The sequence below is a fragment of the Gadus chalcogrammus genome, chromosome 20, assembly GCF_026213295.1.
Source record: "Gadus chalcogrammus isolate NIFS_2021 chromosome 20, NIFS_Gcha_1.0, whole genome shotgun sequence".
Lineage (NCBI taxonomy): Eukaryota > Metazoa > Chordata > Actinopteri > Gadiformes > Gadidae > Gadus > Gadus chalcogrammus.
In genome coordinates this window covers 21,827,065-21,849,291 of record NC_079431.1, presented here as the reverse complement: position 1 = coordinate 21,849,291, position 22,227 = coordinate 21,827,065, and the positions used below count along the sequence as shown (strand labels likewise).

General features: G+C 45.9%; 1 protein-coding gene across 1 annotated transcript in view; it reads left to right on the top strand.

Moving 5' to 3' along the window:
* The window catches only part of sona (SON DNA and RNA binding protein a), a 38,381-nt gene extending 17,146 nt beyond the window's left edge, over positions 1–21,235 (top strand). Inside the window, exons 3-10 of the mRNA XM_056580044.1 lie at positions 1,582–1,792; positions 10,071–10,147; positions 10,248–12,002; positions 13,848–14,295; positions 14,635–15,119; positions 15,931–16,412; positions 16,610–16,703; positions 17,089–21,235. Coding sequence (XP_056436019.1) covers positions 1,582–1,792; positions 10,071–10,147; positions 10,248–12,002; positions 13,848–14,295; positions 14,635–15,119; positions 15,931–16,412; positions 16,610–16,684 — 3,533 coding nt within the window. The 3' untranslated portion in view covers positions 16,685–16,703; positions 17,089–21,235. The remainder of the gene's footprint in view (positions 1–1,581; positions 1,793–10,070; positions 10,148–10,247; positions 12,003–13,847; positions 14,296–14,634; positions 15,120–15,930; positions 16,413–16,609; positions 16,704–17,088) is intronic.
* Positions 21,236–22,227: the final 992 nt, after the last annotated feature.

Below are 22,227 nucleotides of genomic sequence, written 5' to 3'. Positions count from 1 at the left end.
TCATCTTGGTGCCAATAGAAAGATTGTTGTGCAAGTGAAATATTCAATGTGGATACTACTTAGTTAAAGTGAATAAAGCTGGAACATGGCATAAGTGGAAGACCCCTCCCACTGTCTTTCCGAACGTGCCGTGTGCAAAGACGCTTCATTCCCGCCCCCCCACAACACAACAAGCATGGAGGATATGTAATTTGACAATATAAGACAAATGATCATGTTTTAATAAAAAAATAAAGATTTTGGGTTGACTGGCTCTTTAAAATTAGCGGCCGCTGCTTAAGCATTGGTCCCGTGCCACTGTGAGTCGGTCAGTGTTAAACCCTGGAGCCGGAGCGCACACCCAACCATTTATTGTTTATCACTTAATTAGATGTAACACTTCTATATTGTAAGACTGAAAAACGTATTAATCCCTCTAGTTTGACTTGTGTGCATTTAATTTAGTTGTGGCCCTACTTGTTGGATTGGGCCCCTAAAATGTTCAACTAAAGAGCAGTGCTCGCACGAAAGCAGTCGGTGTTGAGCCATGATTTCATATAGTTATTGAATACGTAAAAAGCTAATTTCTTGGGTTATGAACATGGACCAGGAAGAGTTGTGGGTGAGGACACTTTCGAAGGTTTATATTTATAACTCGTCTTGCATGCGTGCGTTCGCCTGTGTGTACATTATGCAACATGTGTACTGTACTCAATCATGAGGTTACCATTCCAGTCATTGAAGATTAGGGAAAGAGGCCAGGTCAAAACAGACAATGCTACAGCTAGTCTGTTCGGGGTCAGAGCGATTGATTTTGGCTCTGTGCTGTGGTCCACTATTCCACGTTTAGTACCGCGTGTTGTCAGATATGAAACAACTTGGCACAAACGTTATTATGTTGTGCCAACTTGGCACAACATAATAATAAAGTAAGGAATAATACGAAACAAACAGTGGTAACCAGCAATGAGGTGGAGTAATGTGTTAGTGGTACCCTATATTCACGTACCGCAGGGCCAGTAAACACTGGCTTGTAGCATAGACTATTGAGATGAATCGCACATAAATCAGATGGTGTTAATTATAAGTCTATGAATGTAGTTCACCACTATGGTTGCAATTAAGAGGACTGTGTTGAGAAACGTAAATAGGCTGCCCGAGTGACAATCTGTCAGAGGGATGGCTCGCACACACACACAGACGGACTCTAGAGTGCTTTCATTTTCATGCCGACCATTAGTCTCTGTTCCTGTGCCTCTAAGGCTAGGGAACAGAGACTAGGTTACACTACACAGCATTGGAATGTATGCACGTCTATGGGTTTTGAGTTCCTTCTACATCTGACTATTCTAGTGATACTTCCAATATGTCTCGGTTGATCTTAACACTCCTTCGTCCAACGCGCTTGTATTTTTTGTGAGATCAGTAGTCGTGTTGCCATAGCAACATGCCGTTGCTGTCGGCAACAAGCATAATGTAAATGCAAAATGCAGAGAGAAACTGGGAAAAACACAAAAAAAAAAAATATATCGTAGTTGTATTGTGTATGCTGTGTGGTGAATGTTTGCATATCTAACCCTCGGCCTGGGACCCTGCGAGCAGGTGAGGACGAGGCCACGGAGAGGGATGACCTCAACGCCAAGGAAGAGGGCGTTGACACCCCTCACAAGAAGAACAAGAAGCACAGGAAACACAAGAGCAAGAAGAAGAAGCGGCGCCGGAAAGGAGACAAGGAGAGCAGCTCTGAATCTGGCGCAGAATCTGAGGCGGAGCTGCCCCCCTCCCAGAGGGCGGTGAGGAACACCAGAGCCAGGTGAGGACCATTCGGACATCTTCTGTTGGATACAGGAGACTTTTTTAATGGGGTGATGGCATGCTTTTTCGGCTTTTCCCTTTGCTTTAGACTGTTTGAGGTATATATACATTAGAGCCTGACCGATATAGGATTTTTAAGGCCGATACCGATACGAATATTTTGTGATTTAGAAATCCGATATGCCGATATATCGCCCGATATATATACAGGTCCTTCTCAAAAAATTAGCAGATTGTGATAAAGTTAATTCTTTTCCATAATGTAATGATAAAAATTAAACTTTCATATATTTTAGATTCATTGTACACCAACTGAAATATTTCAGGGCTTTTATTGTTTTAATACTGATGATTTTGGCATACAGCTCATGAAAACCCAGAATTCCTATCTCAAAATTAGCATATCATGAAAAGGTTCTCTAAACGAGCTATTAACCTAATCATCTGAATCAACAAATTAACTCTAAACACCTGCAAAAGATTCCTGAGGCTTTTAAAAACTCCCAGCCTGGTTCATTACTCAAAACCGCAATCATGGGTAAGACTGCCGACTTGACTGCTCTCCAGAAGGCCATCATTGACACCCTCAAGCAAGAGGGTAAGACACAGAAATAAATTTCTGAACGAATAGGCTGTTCCCAGAGTGCCGTATCAAGGCACCTCAGTGGGAAGGAAAAAGTGTGGCAGAAAACGCTGCACGACGAGAAGAGGTGACCGGACCCTGAGGAAGATTGTGGAGAAGGGCCGATTCCAGACCTTGGGGGACCTGCGGAAGCAGTGGACTGAGTCTGGAGTAGAAACATCCAGATCCACCGTGCACAGGCGTGTGCAGGAAATGGGCTACAGGTGCTGCATTCCCCAGGTCAAGCCACTTTTGAACCAGAAACAGCGGCAGAAGCGCCTGACCTGGGCTACAGAGAAGCAGCACTGGACTGTTGCTCAGTGGTCCAAAATACTTTTTTCGGATGAAAGCAAATTTTGCATGTCATTCGGAAATCAAGGTGGCAGAGTCTGGAAGAAGACTGGGGAGAAGAAAATGCCTGAAGTCCAGTGTCAAGTACCCACAGTCAGTGATGGTCTGGGTTGCCATGTCAGCTGCTGGTGTTGGTCCACTGTGTTTTATCTAGGGCAGGGTCAATGCAGCTAGCTACCAGGAGATTTTGGAGCACTTCATGCTTCCATCTGCTGAAAAGCTTTATGGAGATGAAGATTTCATTTTTCAGCACGACCTGGCACCTGCTCACAGTGCCAAAACCACTGGTAAATGGTTTACTGTGCTCAATTGGCCTGCCAACTCTCCTGACCTGAACCCCATAGAGAATCTGTGGGATATTGTGAAGAGAAAGTTGAGAGACGCAAGACCCAACACTCTGGATGAGCTTAAGGCCGCTATCGAAGCATCCTGGGCCTCCATAAGACCTCAGCAGTGCCACAGGCTGATTGCCTCCATGCCACGCCGCATTGAAGCAGTCATTTCTGCAAAAGGATTCCCGACCAAGTATTGAGTGCATAACTGAACATAATTATTTGAAGGTTGACTTTTTTTGTATTAAAAACTTATTTTATTGGTCAGATGAAATATGCCAATTTTTTGAGATAGGGATTTTTGGTTTTTCTTGACTTTTTGGCCAAAATCATCAATATTAAAACAATAAAAGGCTTGAACTACTTCAGTTGTGTGTAATGAATCTAAAATAGATGAAAGTCTAATGTTTATCAGTACATTACAGAAAATAATGAACTTTATCACAATATGCTAATTTTTTGAGAAGGACCTGTATATAAAAAAAGAATCCAGAAACGCGCAACAAAACAAACAGATTTCCCTAACATTGGTTATTTGTAGTTATCCTTTAAATCCTTTTCACTCTCAGCTATTACGTAACAGCAAAACTGGACATGGTAGTCATGAATTAAGTCATGCTTATCGACTTTAGAGAATTGATGGGGATGTTCTTTTAATTGTTATTCAAGCAATGTATGTCTCGTGACAGTTGCCAACTTACCATGAACACACATGAACACCGATGGTCTCCGTCGATCTCCGTCATTCACTCTGCCTAACGCCCCGTGCCCACTACATGCGTCCGTTGACTGATGTGGGAAGGCGTGGCTGACTGATGGGGGAGTAGTCTTTGCAGATGCATCCGTCAGCCAATCAAATCGCTTCGCCGGGTTCTTCCCGCTACTTCCTGCTTGTTGCGATGCAAGATGACCCGCTTTCCATGCAGTATCGTCAGAGGCCGAGTCGCGTCATAGTGCTTAAATTTGCATACGCGATTGTTACGTCCCCCGCTAGGGGAAGGGGTGGCAACATAAAACCAGATGTCTTTGTTTAACTGGAAGTTGTTTATTTGTTTATTTAGCCCAGAGCATGGGATAAGTTCCCGTGTAGCAATTAACAAGAACCTCGATCAACCAACAAATAACCATTCGAAGACCCAATATGGCAAGCTTCATATCCAAGGCCAGCTGCCGTGGATGTTGAGCTCGCCCGTGCTTTATCCTCCCGGATCCTCGGCCCTCCGATGCAGCAGCCAATCACGTCCGGGGACAGGCACATCAAAATTAACGTAATGGTCAACAAATCACACGCGGGGAAAAACACATGATCATTAGCATGAGCATCGACAAACTTAGGATTTTACCCATGAGGGCGGGGTGTCGATCAGCAACCGTACAGCGATCTGATTGGATGACGGATCCGTCGCTGCCAAAAAGTTGAACATTTTCCAACTTTCTGACGGAGCCGAAGGCTCCAACGGAACGGACGGATCCACAATGCATTGCGCGTCCGTCCCCATTAAAGTCAATGGGGATCACGCAACGGACGCATGTAGTGGGCACGGGGCGTTTCTCTGGCTGAATCAGCGGGTTTGGGGCGTTAGAGCGCCAATAATGGCCGATAAATCTATTCATTTATCGGCCATTATAAATGCCAATACCGAATAGTTTGAAAAATGCCTAATATCGGCCGATAATATCGGCCTGCCGATATATTGGTCGGGCTCTAATATACATGTTATAATAGGAAAGTCTAAGTGTGTATTTAATACTGTGCAGTGGGCGCTGCTGAAGGGCAGAGGCCATGTTTACAACTTCTCGGGGGTGTGAATTGGCAGACGCTCGTGCAAGGTGTTTGACCAATCGTAACAGAGTGGGCGTGCTGACCAATCACAGCAGACTGGGCTACTTGGGAGGGGGGCCTTAAAGCGTTTTTGAAAGATGCTGAAATTGGTTTTGCAGTAATGAACGGTGAGAATTAGGGCTGCAACTAACGATTATTTTAATAATCGATTAATCTGTAGATTATTTTTTCGATGAATCGGTTAAAAAAAAAGAAACATTTGGAATTGCCGCATCTTTGTTCAAAAACTGAATATTACTTCAAATTCACAGTGCAGACTAAAGTATAAAAAACACCAGGATATTGCTCCAACGTCCCGGAACTATTAAAAGTAATTTTAAATAATAAAAAAAATTAAAAAACATAACTGGGATAACACAAAAAAAAAACATACAATGTATGATATCATTTTATATGTATACAAGGGATGTCCATGGTTAACCGGTCAAACCTATTGATACTAGGGATGGGCGATATGGCCTAAAATCCATATTGCGATATACATTGCAACCTATTGCGATAACGATATATATCCCGATATATAAATCATAATAGAACCATTTCAGAACAGGTTACATAGACTAAGGAAAGCCAAACTGCTAAATGTATAAAACAAAAGAAAGAAACGTAGGCCTATGTCGTTTTGAGAACATTTATTGTGCAAAACTGTAATCATTAGAGCTGTCAAGCGATTAAAATATTTAATCGTGATTAATCGCATTAATGTCAAAGTTAACTCACGATTAATCGCAATTAATCACAAATTATTTTTCTATGCTAAATATTCCTTGATTATTTGTCCCATAATTCTTATTTTAATTCTCTTATCAACATGGTGAAGTGCATCGGCTTGCCTTGTGCAAATTATTTTTTATTGATAACAACATTGGCATATACTGATCAAAACTGGACGATACAAAAAAAGAGCCTATAGTGCAATTAAACGACTGCTTTGAACAAATGTCATTTAAACATAGCAGTCAGGCTACTGCTTCTTTGTTTTGAGCCAAAGAAAAAAAAAAATATATTATTTTTTAAATATATACCATTTACGTTAATCGCGCGATAAATTTAACGCCGTTAAAATTGGTTTGCGTTAACGCCGTTAATAACGCGTTTAACTGACAGCTCTAGTAATCATACAACATAATGTAGCTGCAGAGACTTTAACAAAGAAAAAAATCTTCTGTGCAATGACGTATACTTCTCTTAATTAAATTCAAACTGGTGGTGTCTTGTTAATAAAGAAACGGATACTGTGAATTAGGGAAATACGTATTAGGCATGGCTATTTTAAATAAAGAAAAATCTTCCAAGTGTGTGCACAGATACTTGATATTAAAACATAAAAGTGCAAAGTGAACGCATACAATTTTAAAATGAACATGAAATGAGGGCAATCACCAGCTCCTCCGTTTCGCTTTCAGCCATATTTGCTTGGATGACGATGATGCGTTGAAGCCGGTTGCAGCTCATGGCTCTTTAAATTTCGCGGGTCGCGGCTGATGCGTTGCAGCCGGTTGCAGCTCGTGGCTCTTTAAATTTTGCGGGTCGCGGACGATGCGTTGCAGCCGGTTGCAGCTCGTGGCTCTTTAAATTTTGCGGGTCGCGGATGATGCGATGCAGCTGGTTGCAGCTCGTGGCTCTTTTTAAATTTCGCGGGGCGCGGACGATGCGTTGCAGACGGTTGCAGCTCGTAGCTCTACCGATGACCCGCTCTTTATATTTCGCGGGTCATGGATAGATCGCGTCAAACATGCATTATCGTGATAGAGCAATATAACTGAAATCTCTATCGTAGGCCATTTTTTATCGTGTATATCGTTTATATCGCGCATTCCTAATTGATACCATTTTCGAGACTCCTTGAAATAGAACTTGTAATATTGCTTTAGTTGCTGATAAGATGATGATAGTTCAAGATAGGACATTAAACAGGTCATAATTCTATCTTTACTATCTATTTTATATTACTGGGAAAACAAGTTTTCACCAAAATCGCAATTTTTATTTTTATTTTTCTGTTGCATTTGAACGCATCAATCATATTACTGAGCCGGCCTGAACACATCACATTTGACACTGTTTGTGACCACCAAAAAAAAAACGGACCATGTGGTCCGTTTTTTTTTTTTAAGCTAACTAGCTCTATATCCTGCTTTTTAACATGGATTTAATAACTGCATTACTATTTTTAACTGATGGGAATTTCTACACCGTCCGGTTGTGTGATTACTACTGCTGCTTTGAATGACTGTTGATGCACGCGGTGCCGACTCCCAGCCCGTCTGCACGTCTGCAGCAGCAGCAGCTGGCAGAGTTTTCGGTTGGACTAGAAGGATACTGAGTTGAAGGAGTTTTTTTAACCCAAAGACAGTGAAGGTACAACACTTTTATGTAGGCCTACAGTCCAGTTTTAAGATATTACCAAAATACAAGCTGTGGTCGCTCACACTAAAGCTCGCTGTGGGTGTGCATGAACCATGAACCAACCTGTCGGCGGCTGGCTGTAAGTGCTGCGCCTATGAGTAGCTTATTTATCGCGCGACACAACAAATCAACAACCAAATTCGTTGCCTACGCATTTAGCAATCGATTTTATCGATTCGTTGTTGCAGCCCTAGTGAGAATAATAAGGGGTATATTTCAGAGTTTCCGTTGTCCGGTAATTACCAGTCATAGACCGGAAAAAAATTAGGAGGACCGAAAATTCTAAATGTCTCCACTCCAATGACCAATGGAAATAATTCTCTCTGCACAATTTGAATTGTTTAAATATGCTACCGTTTCATTTGTTTAGCCAATTCATGTAAAACAATGAGGGTTTTGATTGACGTGGGCCGGGCCTAGGCCTGTCACGATAAGACATTTTTCTGGGCGATTAATTGCCCCAGAAGTTATTGCGATAAGCGATAATATTGCAGTTTTTCAACTAATATAATGATAAATTACACCCTTTCGAAGATCAATAAACTTTTATTTTTTAAAAAACACTGGAACTGGACGTCTGGAAGACATTTAAAATATCCAGAATAAATTAACAAATAACCAAAAACAATCTATTATTAACAAAATATGCTCTTGAATAAAAACGAAACAACACCAAAAACAATAAATAAAATTGAAACACTAAATAAAAAAGATGTAAACGCGATTGCGCTTCAAAAAAGAATAAACACGCGCCAGGGCTCCTCCTCCCACACAGACCATGCAACAAGTGATTGACACTTGACGAGGGGGTTTACTCGTTGTGCCCAGTAATTATGAGCCAGAGCCCGATTTCAACCCGACATTTGTTACTTAGTCCTACCCTGCTAAATATATATAAATATATATAATGCATGGAACGCCGGTCATCATTGGGAAAATAAGCCCCGACAGGGCGAACAGGCGACCGACGCGCAGCGGAGGTGTCTTGCTTTGCCTTGAGGGGCTTAATGACCGGCGACGTTCTAGACCGGCGACGTTCTAGACATTATCCCGCTTATTACAAGGCTACTTGCCAAGACGAAAAAATTACTTCACATGGTGCGTCTTTTTACAATTTATTCGTTAGCAGCATTCGTAGTGTTGATCAGCAGAGAAATAGTCCGCCAAAGACGTTGACGTTGCTTAGCAACCGAAGACGCTGGGGTTGACAAGTTACCGGACTACTACCCATGCAAGTGAACGGAGCGTTCTACGGCATTGAGAAGACCCGTGTAATGAAGGCCTATAATATTTCTGTTTATGGCATAGATTTCTTCTCAGATTAGGCCAATAAAGCAATGATTTAAAAAAAAAAAAATAGTGCGAATGGAAATTATTGCGGCCGGCAGAATATTATCGCTCATTTAAATTTATCGCGCAATTAATTGATTTATTGCATATCGTGACAGGCCTAGCCGGGCCGGGTCGGGCCGATATTTCCCACCACTATCCTCGAGCTGGGTCGGGCCGGGCCTTTGATCGAGCGTTTGCTGTTTATTTTAAATCTTTGCTTTATTGGCCTAATCTGAAGAGAAGTCTATGCCATAAACAGAAATATTATAGGCCTTTATTACACAGGTCTTCTCAATGCCGTGGAACGCTCCGTTCACTTTCATGGGTAGTAGGGGTGCAACGGATCACAAAACTCACGGTTCGGATCGTGTCACGGTTTTTGAGTCACGGGTCGGATCATTTTCGGATCAACAAAAAAGATAACAAGACAAATGTGCATTTAAATAAAATCTTCAAATGTGTAAAAACAAAATAAAATGAAAAATTAGGTAATAATCCTGCTTCCTTTAAGCATAAAACGCAACAGAAACTGTATTTCGCTACGATACTTGTTTTTAATACCGGAATTGTCCTTTAAACATGCGCTGATCAAGTGAACGCACAACTTTTTTTTTTATCAGCCGATGCGTGGATCACTTGCATCCCGAACCGTGAGGGTCACGGGTAACCCGTGAACCGTTGCACCACTAATGGGTAGTAAGTAGTCCGGTAGTTTGTCAACCCGAGCGTCTTTGGTTGCTAAACGACGTCAACGACTTTGGCGGACTATTTCACTGCTGATCAACACTACGAATGCTGGTAACGAATAAATTGTAAAAAGACACACCATGTGAAGTTATATTTTGTTTTGGCAAGTAGCCGTGTAATAAGCAGGATAATGTATAGAATGTCGTTGATCATTATCGAAAATAAATAAGCCCCCTTCTGTCTGGGCTTAATTTCTCGATAATGACCGCCGTTCTATACATTATTCCTTACATACATATTTTGCATAGTAGGCCTAAGTAACAAATGTGTACAAAGTTACACATGTATTAAAAAAAAAAAGTCAGGTTGAAATCGGGCTCGGGCTCATAATTACAGTTAATGTGTCGAGCCGGGCTCGGACAGAACGTGCACGGGGTCGGGTCGGGCTTGATCTAAAAACGTTAAAATTAACCCTTCCAGACCGCCACCAATTTATTCTAGCGGAAACGCTGAATATTTAACAAACGGGCATGAAACCCTATTCTAGTAGTACCCCCAAATGCAATTTTTAACCCTAAAAAGCATGATATGGGATCTTTAAAATGGGATTCTCTTTGGTAAAAATATTCACAGATTCCAAACTAATCGCGGAGGTCAATAATTACAATTTATATTTTGTTTTTCCGTTTTTAATGGACAGTGCCAGACTAGCTTCTACCACGGGGGCTGCAGACCAAGTCGGGCCAAAGGAGGGCAGCAAAAAGGACGGCATCACAGGTAAGGAATGACCGGTGCTCCCCCAGCAGACGGTCTAGGAAGAGTTTCCTTGTGACCTTAATCATCTGTACTCTCCTCACCCACTTCCATTCTGTCACAGAATCGGAGGTAGACGCCAAGACCAAAAAGCACAAAAAGCACGCTTCCAAAAAGAAGAAGAAGAAGAAGAAGAAGGACGAGAAGCAGGACCGCAGATCCCCGTCCCACTCGGCGTCTGAGAGCAGCTCCGCGTCGGGCTCTGACTCGGAGCCGGACGAAGGCAAGGGGCCGCGTGATGCGCCCGAGGCCGTGTCCAAGCTGCTGCCCAAGGGCAAGCGAGGGGCAGAGAAACTCGAAGCGCCTCACGCCAAGCAGGACGAGAGCACGGAGAACAACGTTTTCTCCTCCACAGGGAAGAACGGCAGCACCAACGGTTCGGTGCTGGTGATGTCGCCCTCTGCTGGCCAGGACCAAGCCCACCCGGCTGGGGTTGACGTCAGAATCGAGGGGAACCACGGTGATGGCAGTTTCAGCCACGCGCTCCCCGACATCATACCTAAACAGGAAGGCACAGCGTCACAAGACGACCCTGCTCTAAAAGATGAGGTCAACGTGAACCAAAGGGCCCCGGGGGCAGAGCGGGAGGGCTCCAGGTCCCCGTCCGCGTCCCCCCAGCGTGCCCCTGGGATCAAGCGCTCCGGGTCGAGTCACAGTCGGTCTTCCACGCCCAGCCCAAGACGCCAGCAGACAAGGGCTCCAGCCGCCACAGACAAGGATTCTAAAGAGCGCTCCCAAACGAGATCGAGGTCCTCATCGGAGGCCAACGGGTCCGTCTCACCGCCACAGGCCAGGGAGCGCTCGCGCTCCCACTCCCCCAAGTCTGAGAGGAAGTCTGCTTCTCTGTCTCCCAAAAGACCGCTCCGCCACACCGGCTCCCCGAAGAGAGACAGGAAGCTCTCCCGCTCCACGTCGCGCTCCCTGTCCCCCAAGAGAAAGAAGAAGGCCAAGTCCCCCAAGAGGTCCAAGCGCCAGTCGTTATCCGCTTCTCCCAAGCGAAGGAGGAGGACGTTGTCGGCGTCACCCAAGCGGCGGCGCCCGAGCCCCCCGAGGAGGAAGCTCTCTCCTAAACGCGGGCTGCGTCGGTCCCCTTCCCCGCGTAGAAACCGGCGGTCCAAGTCCAGGTCCGCTGCCCGACGCTCCAGGACGCGGTCTCCTCGGCGTACCGCCGTCGGCCGCCGCTCGCACTCTCGTTCGGTGGGCCGGACCCGGCGGCCCGCTAGGCGGTCCCGCACCCCGGTGAGGCGGGGGGGCGCCAGGCGCTCCGGGAGCCGCTCACCCGAGACCCGGCGGCGGAGGTCTCCGCTGCCACCGCCCTCTCGGACGCGGCGTTCCCGCTCAAGGTCCACGAGGCGTTCGAGGCGCACACGCTCACGCTCCGTCGTGGTGCTCAGACGCAAGCGCCGCACCAAGTCCCGGAGTCCCCGGAAAAAGAGTAAGTCCCGAACACCGCCTTCCCGCCGGCGTTCCAAGTCTAGGTCCCCTGGGGCCCGGAGGCGATCGAACTCCCCCAGCAAGAGGAACCGCTCGCCGCCCAGGTCCTTGAAGCGCTCCAAGTCGCGCTCGTTGTCAAGGCGGTACAGGTCAAAGTCCCACACACCGGCCCCTGCCGGGAGGCAGTCCAAGTCCCCCAGTAAGAGCTTGAGGAGGTCGCTGTCTAAGTCCGCCTCGCCTGCCCCGAACCGGTCTCTGTCTGGCTCCAGTGAGAGGGTGTCTGGGAGCGCCTCCCCAGGGCAGGACAGGGAGCCCTCCCCCTCGCCGTCCAAGGCAGAGACGGCAGAGGACATTGAAGGAGCTGCAGACGCCGCGCCCGCAGCAGGTACAGCTTTAGACCACCCGTCTGCCTTTAGGTTCTTCATTGCTTTAGACCACCCACCTGCCTTTAGGTTCTTCATTGCTTTAGACCACACACCTTCCTTTAGGTTCTTCATAGCTTTAGACCACACACCTTCCTTTAGGTTCTTCATAGCTTTAGACCACACACCTTCCTTTAGGTTCTTCGTAGCTTTAGACCACACACCGTCCTTTAGGTTCTTCTAGGCTTTAGACAACACATTCCTTCTTTTTTTTTGCTCTGCCCACACCTGCGAAAAATGATCTTTTCCCCCCTCCGCGTTTTCCTTGACAGCGTGGCAGAATTTCTCCGTAATGATTGACTCATTGCAAAAATGCTTCTAGCTGTAGAAACGCTGTGCTACATATTCCAGGCCTATATTTGGCGCTGTTTCTGCTACAGAACTCCACCAAAAAAAAGAAGGGTTGGCGGATCATGCGCATCAAGTCTGTATTCAAATAATATTCGAAAATCTGTCAATCAAGAACCCCCCGCATGATTTGTATGAAATCAATTTGTTCATTTCAACAACATCAACATCAAAATTATTTCAACGTGAGCTTAGGTAGATAGGCCTACATGCGCCGAAAACAGATCGCTATTTATTTTACTGAACACAGCCTGCATGACGGTGAACTAGACACGTCTTTAGCATATGGAAATATGGTAAATCGGTAATTGTTCATAACCTTTTCAATTTTAACTAGAACTGCAAGCAGTTAAGCAGGGGTCCAAGAAATGTGCATTTCGCCGGCACAACACGAAGCATGTGTTCAAAACGCTACCGTGAACCTGTGGATATGAAGGTTTTGACTGAGAGGTTTGGTGTGGGAGTTTCGGCCCCAAACGCATTTTCCTTGGTATAGCGCCACCTAGTGACCGGCATGTCTGGATTTTGTAGTCTGCGTACACCTCACAGACCTGGATCTAGTCATGCAATTGGCGTGTCCACACCATTTACGGTTTGGGGTGTGGGCCCACTTTTAGGGAAGGAAGTATAATAATAAAAAGAAAAATCGCTACAAAAACAATAGGGATCCAACCTGTTGGCTTGGACCCCTAAAAACTGCAAAATCATCTTAAAAACTGTTAATTTCATAATGTTGCCTCAAGCATTGATGATTTTAGACTACAGGAATGACAGTAGGCTTGGACTACAACATGAACTTGAATAATGTTTATGACCAGCTGCGTTCTATACATTATCCGCTTATTAAGAAGAGCGTGTAATAAATAACGATAGTCACATTCATTATTCGATATTCTACGTGACTGACTATTCGACGATTGTTGCCCATCCCTAATACATACAAAACAGTCGAAGTTGAAATCAACAGCATTTGTTGAACCTTGTAGATTGAGCAGAATATACTTGAATGTGCAGTTAGTAATCCTATTTACCAAGGGGCTGTATTTAAAGCTACATAAATAGTACAAATCAAACAAAAACAAATTAGACGGGAATCGAACGTTACCCACCTGGTGGGTGGACGATGACGTCGTCTTTTGTGTATCTGGGGTTCTTATGAATCGTAACATGAAAACGCAGGGGGGAATGGAGTTTATCTATTTTTCACTGGCTTTTAGTCGTGTCTTTAAAGGTAATCGGCTAAAGGCCGCTACGATTCTCCAAAGAGGAATCGTCTGACAAAGATGCCACAGTTCTACAGATCGATCTAGACTTGGACGTTTCACTTGCGCTTTTTTTGTAAATTTCAGTGGAGAAATGTCCTCTCTAATCGGGTCCAGCGGCGCCGTATGTCCTGAATGTGGAGGTTTTAGATGGGTTGAACTGGGAAGGTATTGACTTTTCCCTTTGTGTCCATGTAGGCCCCTGGAAGCCCCTGCCCTTATCCAACGCTGACCCCAGCGCCGCGCCCGCCGGCTCCTCGCCCCGGCCCACACCCAACCACCAGGGGGCCCGCTCTCCTTCCGAGCGGGACAGCTCCCGCTCCCCTTCTGCCTCTCCTGAGTGCGCGGCGGGCCCTGCCGGCTCCGGGGCTTCTGGAGACTCCACAGGGGAGGAGGAGGAGGCGGCGGAGGGAGGGGCTGAGAAGGCAGCTTCTCCTCTAAAGCCCAAGCAGCCCTGGAGCTCCTCGGGCTCCGTCTCCCCCGTCCGGACGGAGAAGAAGCAGCACTCCCCGTCTCGCTCCCCCGCTGCCCCGCCCCACAGGAAGACGTCGCCCTCCCCCAGGCGCTCGTCCTCCAAGAAGAGGTCGGTGTCCAAGAGGAGGTCGGTGTCCAAGAGGAGGTCGGTGTCCAGGAGGAAGCAGTCCAGGTGGGTCTTGTGCACATGGCTTTTCTTCTTTGGCCCCGCCACCTCAGATTGAAGTTGGCATTATTGATGATGAGAACCTAATTTTTCAGCTTGAAATTCAAACACTTTGGAAGCCTCTCCCTCGCTCAGACGCCATCATTCAAATCAACGGCTAACCCAAACGAGCTCACACATTCACATGCACCACAGCATTCTGCACATCCTGCTGCAGGTCAGGATCTCTGTTATCCTGACCTCCAGCAGGACGTTACGGCATACGCACACTTATAGATGGTAAAAGGCAAGCTTATTTTATTCCAAGCATTGTTCCATGTAGTGACCCGCTGCTGCCCGTTTCAGGTCCAAGTCTCCAGGCAAGAAGAAGGCGTCACCGGCCGAGCGCAAAAAGCGCCGCTCCAAGTCCCGGAGCCCCGCCCACCGTCGGCGGGCCAGCCGCTCACGCTCGGCTGCGCGCCGGCGGAAGTCCCGCTCCAAGTCCCGGGCCAGGACCCGCCGCTCCAAGTCCCGCTCCCCCGCACGCAAGAGGCGCAGCCGCTCCCCCGCCGGCCGTGCCCGCAAGCGATCCAAGACCCCCAAGCGATCCAAGAGCCGCTCGGCTGGCCGGCGGAAGCGCTCACACTCGCGCTCCCCGAGCCGCCGCCGCCGCTCGCGCTCCAGGGGGCGGGGCCGGCGGCCTGCATTCCGTAGCCGCTCCTTCGACCGGCGGGACCGGTGGAAGAGAGAGCCCAGCCACTCCCCCGTGCTCATCCTACGCAAGCAGCGTCGCTCCGGGTCCCGCTCACGCCGCAGCGGCAGCAAAACCCCGCCGCGGCTCACAGACCTGGGTAATACACCTTCTGTCTGTAGAGCGGTCTTATTTCTGTAGATCGGCTCGGGGGTCTGTCTATTGTTCGGTTCACCCGGTTCAAAAGGTGTGGTGTTGTAACTAGGGTACCCAGAGAAGCGTCCCAGTCTGGACGGATGTGTAGTCACTGTCTCGGCAGGGCTCAAGACTCACACTTCTATTGTTTTCATTTGGAGGCATCCCAACAGATGTGGTTGCACAATGTTTTGCCTCTTTATCGCAGAATTGTAGAAGGTATTTACTGCATACGTGGTCCTTTTATGTCTTCTACCGCAAGCGCATCGACATTACCTTCCTTACAAACCACCTTTTGGCTCTCCTCCATCAAAAGCTCTACCTACTGAAGACGGGTTGCTAAAGTGATATACCAAAGTTCGGATTTATTTCTAGTATGGCGTCTCGTCCTCTACAATAGTGCATTTCTCCACATGCTCTTGAGTAGCGCAAGTGCTACGGTGCAGATTAATGGAAACATTTCACAATGTTTAAACCACCTCTTAAACTTTATGATCATTTGAAGAACCCAATATATTCATAGCGGTGTGTCTTCATTTGAACTAACTGATGTCTATAGGAAGATTCACGTATCGAGTATCGCCATTGTTTGGTTCCATAAACAGTGACAATGGGATCCTGGTAGAATTAAATTAACAGTCAAAGTTCTGAAAAATTAACATTGGCTCTTTTGAGATGAAAGACTCGTAATTGCATTTAATTTTCCTTGGCCGTTAATAAAAAACAAAACATGACGTCCTGCCCTGTATCCTCATCATCTGGTCGTCTCCCTCCAGATAAGGACCAGCTGCTGGAGATCGCCAAGGCCAACGCGGCTGCCATGTGCGCCAAGGCTGGGGTGCCCATCCCAGAGAGCCTGCGACCCAAAGCCATCCTCCAGCTCCCGCTCCCCACGCCCTCCCCCACCCCGCTCTCCCTGCCCCTCCCCCTGCCCATGCCCATGGGCATGGGGATGGGCATGGGCAACATGGGGCAAATGGGCATGGGCAACATGGGGCCAATGGGCATGGGCAGCATGTCCAATATGACCATGAGCGCCGCCATGGCCAGCATGACAGCGGCCACCATGACGGCGGCCCTGTCCAACATGGGTGCACTGGCCTCCATGCCCCCCCTGGCCCCACTGCCTACCATCACCAACAAGCCCCCGCCCTGCCTGGCGCCGCCCGCACCCCCCCTCAACCTGGGCCACATCGAGGAGGTGAAGAGGAAGGTGACCCAGCAGGCCAACATACACACCATCAAGGAGCTCACCGAGGTAAGCTGACTGGTCCTCCCAGAGACACCCCTGTTGATGTGTCAGAGGTCGGGGGCTTGTTGTTGATCTCCAGTGCAGGGTCTTATGAGTGTCTTTGCTTGCTGAGAATGAAGTCTCATCCTGCTGTTATTTTGATGTGAATGCACCCACGTGTTTTTATTGCTGACCAGCTCACCAGCATTTGTATTGTGTTGTAGAAGTGCAAGATGATCGCCAACAGCAAGGAGGAGATGGCCATCGCTAAACCCCACGTCTCGGATGATGAGAGCTAGAGCATCGTGTGTCCTCGCGGTAAGATGACCAACTTAAAGAAGTTATTTTGGGTCTTTTATTATGTATTACAATAGCATTTATTATAATTGTGTCAGTGGCTATGTTATCTGCCTATCAGAGTAGTTCTCTTGTTTGATTTGCTGTCTTGTACATTCAGCTTTTTACTTGGTGGATTTATAAACACTTATCTTTTACACGCAAAAAAATGTAATTGATGCTATAACAGCATTACGTTTTTCAGTTGGTTTATTATCGAACTTTATACATCTCAGCAACTCAAAATACTGTCTGTCCTGAAACAACCTAGCCATGAGTATGCCCCACCTGAAAAATATCTGTAGACTCGCGTTTAACGTCATTGTTTTACCACAGCAGTTTAAATATCCCCGTTGTGCTTTCCCAGGTGCCGGAGCTCCCTCTAATGGACCGGAGTGGATGTTCTGTGTTTTATAGTTTGGACTTGAGGACTAACCTATCCCACAGTTCGCCCGACTCCACCTCCTCTATCAGTGACAAGAGCACCCTAGTTGTCATGGTAACAGTAGAGGAGCAGCAGTCACACCTGGTTTATTTGTGCGTGTGTGTGCGGTGCACGAGGGACCGGCGAGGAGATGCTGCAGTGACCCCACTGGGGACACACTCCGGTGTGTGTGCACGCACAGTAGTTTGACTGTAATGTGAAAGCTGGGAGTGTGCATAAGTGTACATAGTGGTGACTCTTTACTAACTCACCGTGCAGTGGTCCCCCCCCCCCCCCCACCTCCTCTTCCTCACAGGCTCGCTGTTTATACGACGGAGGCTGGCGAAGCACCCACCTCGCGGTGATAGTGCTTTTGTAAAAGATGAGTTCCTCCTACGAATATGTTTTACTTGTTTTTGTAAAAGAAAATATAAAAATCTTCTGGTTAATTGCGTTGTGTCTCGCTGTGTACCGGGCCCGCCCACGCCTCTTGTCTCCTAACGACCTGAGATCACTGATGGTTTTGATTGGCGGCATGCGTGAGATGAGTTGTTTCACGACACGCTTCCCCGCGGTTACTAAGATGACACGGTTATTGCCCTTAGCAGGACATGAATGTGGATGGGTTGAAGCACAGAATGTGGGTTCATACAAAACCGTTAATCCAAATGCTCTGTCCTGGATCCCGTTTTATCCTGATGTTTCTACTTGCCTTTCCTTTATGATCCCTTGTGCCCACTGAAATTAAGATTGCTCTCCCATAGCCCCTACATGGTATACAACTAAAGCCTACAGATCCAACCTTAATGCAATGGTTTGACGTGCTAAACATTTCATTTGTTTGACTTCACAACATTCTGCACTCCTTGGCAGCACAAAACGTTTCCTGGCCTGTGATCTGATTGTCAACCTTGTTTTAGCCACTGTTCCCATGTCCATTAAAGGTACATTGAATCAAAACGTCTGCCTCACAGGCATACCTTTAGTTGGGGCATATTTGGTGATTCCTAAATTGAGATCCTTTGGTTTTGTCCTATGTGATGCATATATTTTTAAATCCAGAAGAGTAAACAAACAGGATCATCTTCAAACAAATGAAGGAGCAGTACAACATGTCTCCTCGATTAGATTCCCCTGGGCCAATGGACGAATCCATTTTGTTTGGGACAATCAGAATGCCGGTAGCGTGGTGTTATGTGCTGGCCCTTGTGCATATTAACGCTCCTATCTCCCCCATCTCCCCCCATCACTCCCGTCAGGTGGACTCGTCTCAGGTTTTTCACGATCAATTGAGGGTTTGCGTTAGTGATGTGGGGGGTGGGGAGTCGGGACACTATGATAGCGTGTTAAGATAACCAAGGGATCATTGAGCTTGTGAGTTGATTTGATGATCTGTTCCCTGTACCTTCAGAATAGTGAGATCTTTGTCCTATGGTACAGAGGCGAACTTGCCGCTAAAGGTGGTAGTGCAGGAGATGTTTTATTTTTATTTGAGTGTTTCAGAGCTGGGCGACACCTTTTGGTGTGAGCTGGATAAAGAGAAAGATGGCCCGATGATATCCTGAAAAGCCCTTTGTGTAACCATAGACAGAGTGCTCGCTCTTTGTCTCTGAATGTCATTCGCCAAAACCCAGGACACCTTCAGCGTTGTCGTGTGCGTGAGCTGCCAGTGTACGAGTATTAACCGTTTTGTAACTTACAGAACGGCTCACACCCGACAAACAATGGGGAGTGTGGCTTTAATTGAGCTTGTTCGTTCAAATTCCCCCCCACCCAAATCCAGAGACACATTCTTCTCACTCGCGTCTTTTTAATATTCCATGCATTTGTATATTGTCCATCGGTCACCCCCTGCCCGGCCCAGCCCAGGGCTGTTAAACCGTCATGGATATCCGTGAAGATATTTTTTTTTGTCAAACTAGTGATGCTGTACCTATAGTGCTTACCTGTTGAGTTCCTGATGTAATCTTTAGCTATTTTAATGACAAAAAACATTTTAGGATTCTTTTTTTTTTTTGTTCACTTGGGTATGACATTGCTTGCTTTGTACATAAATGTGTTGATCATTATTAAAAGCCTTAAATTCATCTGCTGTTGTCTGGATTAAAAAATGTGTATATTGCAGGATTTCTTCTGGACATCTTTTTTGATAAGATGTTGGTAATGTAGTGTAGCAATAGCCATCTTTTTAGTGAGAGTAGTCACTGCCTAGCATTCATCTCTCCCACTAAGCATGCATACGATGGGATCTTAGTTTTTAATATTTAGAAGTCTGATTGCGATACCGTCTGCTGCCACCTGGTGGCGCCAGAGCTCTACCACTCAGCCCTACCGGAAGACCTACGGTGCTCCTGACATCCAGACATGCTCTCTGATGCTATGTGTTTATCAAACCGAAGGATATATTTATGCATCCTTAATTTCCTCATGAATTTATGTTAATCAAACAAAAGCAATAAATCCAAACTAAAGTGCCAAGTTATGAGGCTGGTGGAGAGATCCCAGTAGAAGGCTTTAATCTGGGTCTGCTGGGTGAGCAGAAGGTAAGGGCCCTCAGCGCCTCTTCATCAGTTTCAGGTGAGAAAATCACCTGAGACATAAACTGCAATCCTTCCAAAGGTGCGTGGGCATTTAGGGCTTTGTATTGTGACAAATTGGATATCCACTCCTTTCTGTTCTAATAAACTAAACTAAAGGGGCAAAACACGACTCCAGCCCAATGAGCAGTGGATCCTTTATTCTGGGTTTTATGGAACTGGATTTGAAGCAGATCAACAGTTGCTGTAAATGATCAAACGCCTGATCTCTACTAATATGAAGGTAAATAATACTATAGGCCTATAACAGTCTGCAGTCTCGATGAGCCCGAACAGAATCGGCCACAGTCAACTCAAACGATACCGCATATTTCACTCAGTAATCAGAAGGTTGGTAATAACATATCTAACACTCAAATAATATTTTTTCGATTCTACCTAGAACACCTTTAATGCAGAGAGAATTCCACTGACACTCTAGTAGACTGTTTGACCAGAGTGGTGTGGATATTTAGTTTTTTTTCAATTGCTTGAACATTTTTTGCAAAATTTGGCTCATTGTGTCAAAACTCAACACACAAGCAAATAAGACACTGGGAAATAAACAGTTCACATCTGTGTCAAATTGAAACTCGGCTATCGAAACCTAACAATTCTTTGTAAAAATGGCAATCTGATGACAAAATGATACACACTTGCATCATATTAATACACTTTCAGATCAGCAGCAACACACTGGCCTACTTTATGTAAAACATTGCAGTCTTTCATGTTCACTGTTTTTATTCACTTCCACAGAGGGCACGTTTTCACCACAACCAAAATATCAAATACTAAGAGACTAACAGACTGCCGTCTGTTGTGGTCTGGCCATAGGATATCATCAAAATCACAAGCAATGTTTTCTCCCGCTAAGCATCGGGGAAAATATTGCCTTGTGTGCCGAATCCATCCATGGATTGACCCTAAGTCGATGTCTCCGCAGGCCTGTTCCATTGCCTGCAGAAGAGGCATGCAAGCATGTGGTTGGCGGTCATATACGCGCCATCTCCAAGCCGAAAAGAAATCTTCTATGGGGTTTAGAAATGGTGTGTAAGGGGGCAAGTATAGGACTTCAAATTGATGATGGTTGGTGAACCCCTTGTGGACCAGAGCAGCCCGATGGAAACTAACATTATGCCAGACAACAACAAACATGGGCTGCTCTGGTCTGTCCTGTACAGCTGCATCGTGAAGTGCATCCGGAAATGTTATTATATGTTCGGTATTGAAGGGACCTAGTTTTGCTTGATGGTGCAATAGCCCTTGAAGGCTTATGGCAGCACACAATGAGATATTTCGCCCGCGCTACCCCGGGACTTGCACAATTGCCCTTTGGCCAATTATGTTACGACCACATCGTTTTGTTTTGCTGAGGTTGAATCCAGCCTCATCAATGTAAATAAATTCATGAGGCTGTGCAGCTCCATACATCTCCAAGATGTTCTGTAACAAAACAAAATACATGCAATACATATTTTGGATGGCATTACTCAAAACACTCAACTACAGTACTACACATACAGAACCCCCACCCCATCAAACAGGTACCTGGTTCTTCTCTGAATGTATCTATTATAAGTACTAAGTGGTACTGATACAATAGCATATATTCAGCTGTAACTGGATGACCAAAACTGTATTGTAAATGTAAAGGACTGTAACACTTACCTGTACATATTCACGTCGAAGTCCTTTGACCCTGACACTGTTCCTCTCAAATAGGACCCTGTACAATTGCTTCATGGTAATTTGGTGCTTTACCAAGATGCGTCTGATAGTGGAAATGCTTTCTCGCTCTATGTTATTGAATACTTCTCTATCTGCAAGTATTTGTTGCTGTAGCTGGTTGAAACGGATTGCATTGTTTGCTCTGACCAGGTCCACAATGGCAAGTTCCTGCTGTTGGATGAACAGGCGTTGGAACAGGCGTACAGCAACCACGAAATGTTACTGTATTGGTTTGCTTCTTTTTTACAGTACTGTATATACTGTACTTTACTGTATATAGAAAGTACTGAAACACCTCAATGTAGGTAATCACAGTATGTCACAAAACTACCACTTTCGTTCAATAGTTCATGTGATATGGTACTGTACTGCAAATACTCTAGATACAGTCTGAGTAGAGTAGAAAGTAGAGAGTTGAAGACATACCTGTTTTCCAGTCTAAATGTCCTTATTATGGATGAAACTGTGAAACGCCTTAGATTAGGGTGGACTCTCTGCCCAGCTTCCCTTATAGTCAGACCTTGGTTTATGACATGGTCCACCATTTACATTTACATTCAGGGCATTTAGCAGACGCTTTTATTCAAAGCGACTTACAATAAGTACATTTGTCATAAGACCAAAGTTGCTTTTATGTCATTGGAAATAATGTTCCGTGCACGGGCTCTTCCACCATGTCCACCTCTATGTCTCTATCCTCCTCTTCCTTCTCTAACTCTGCCTCTTGCTCTTCCTGCATCCATGCTGGCAAAGTTCTCAAAATGGCTGAACTGAG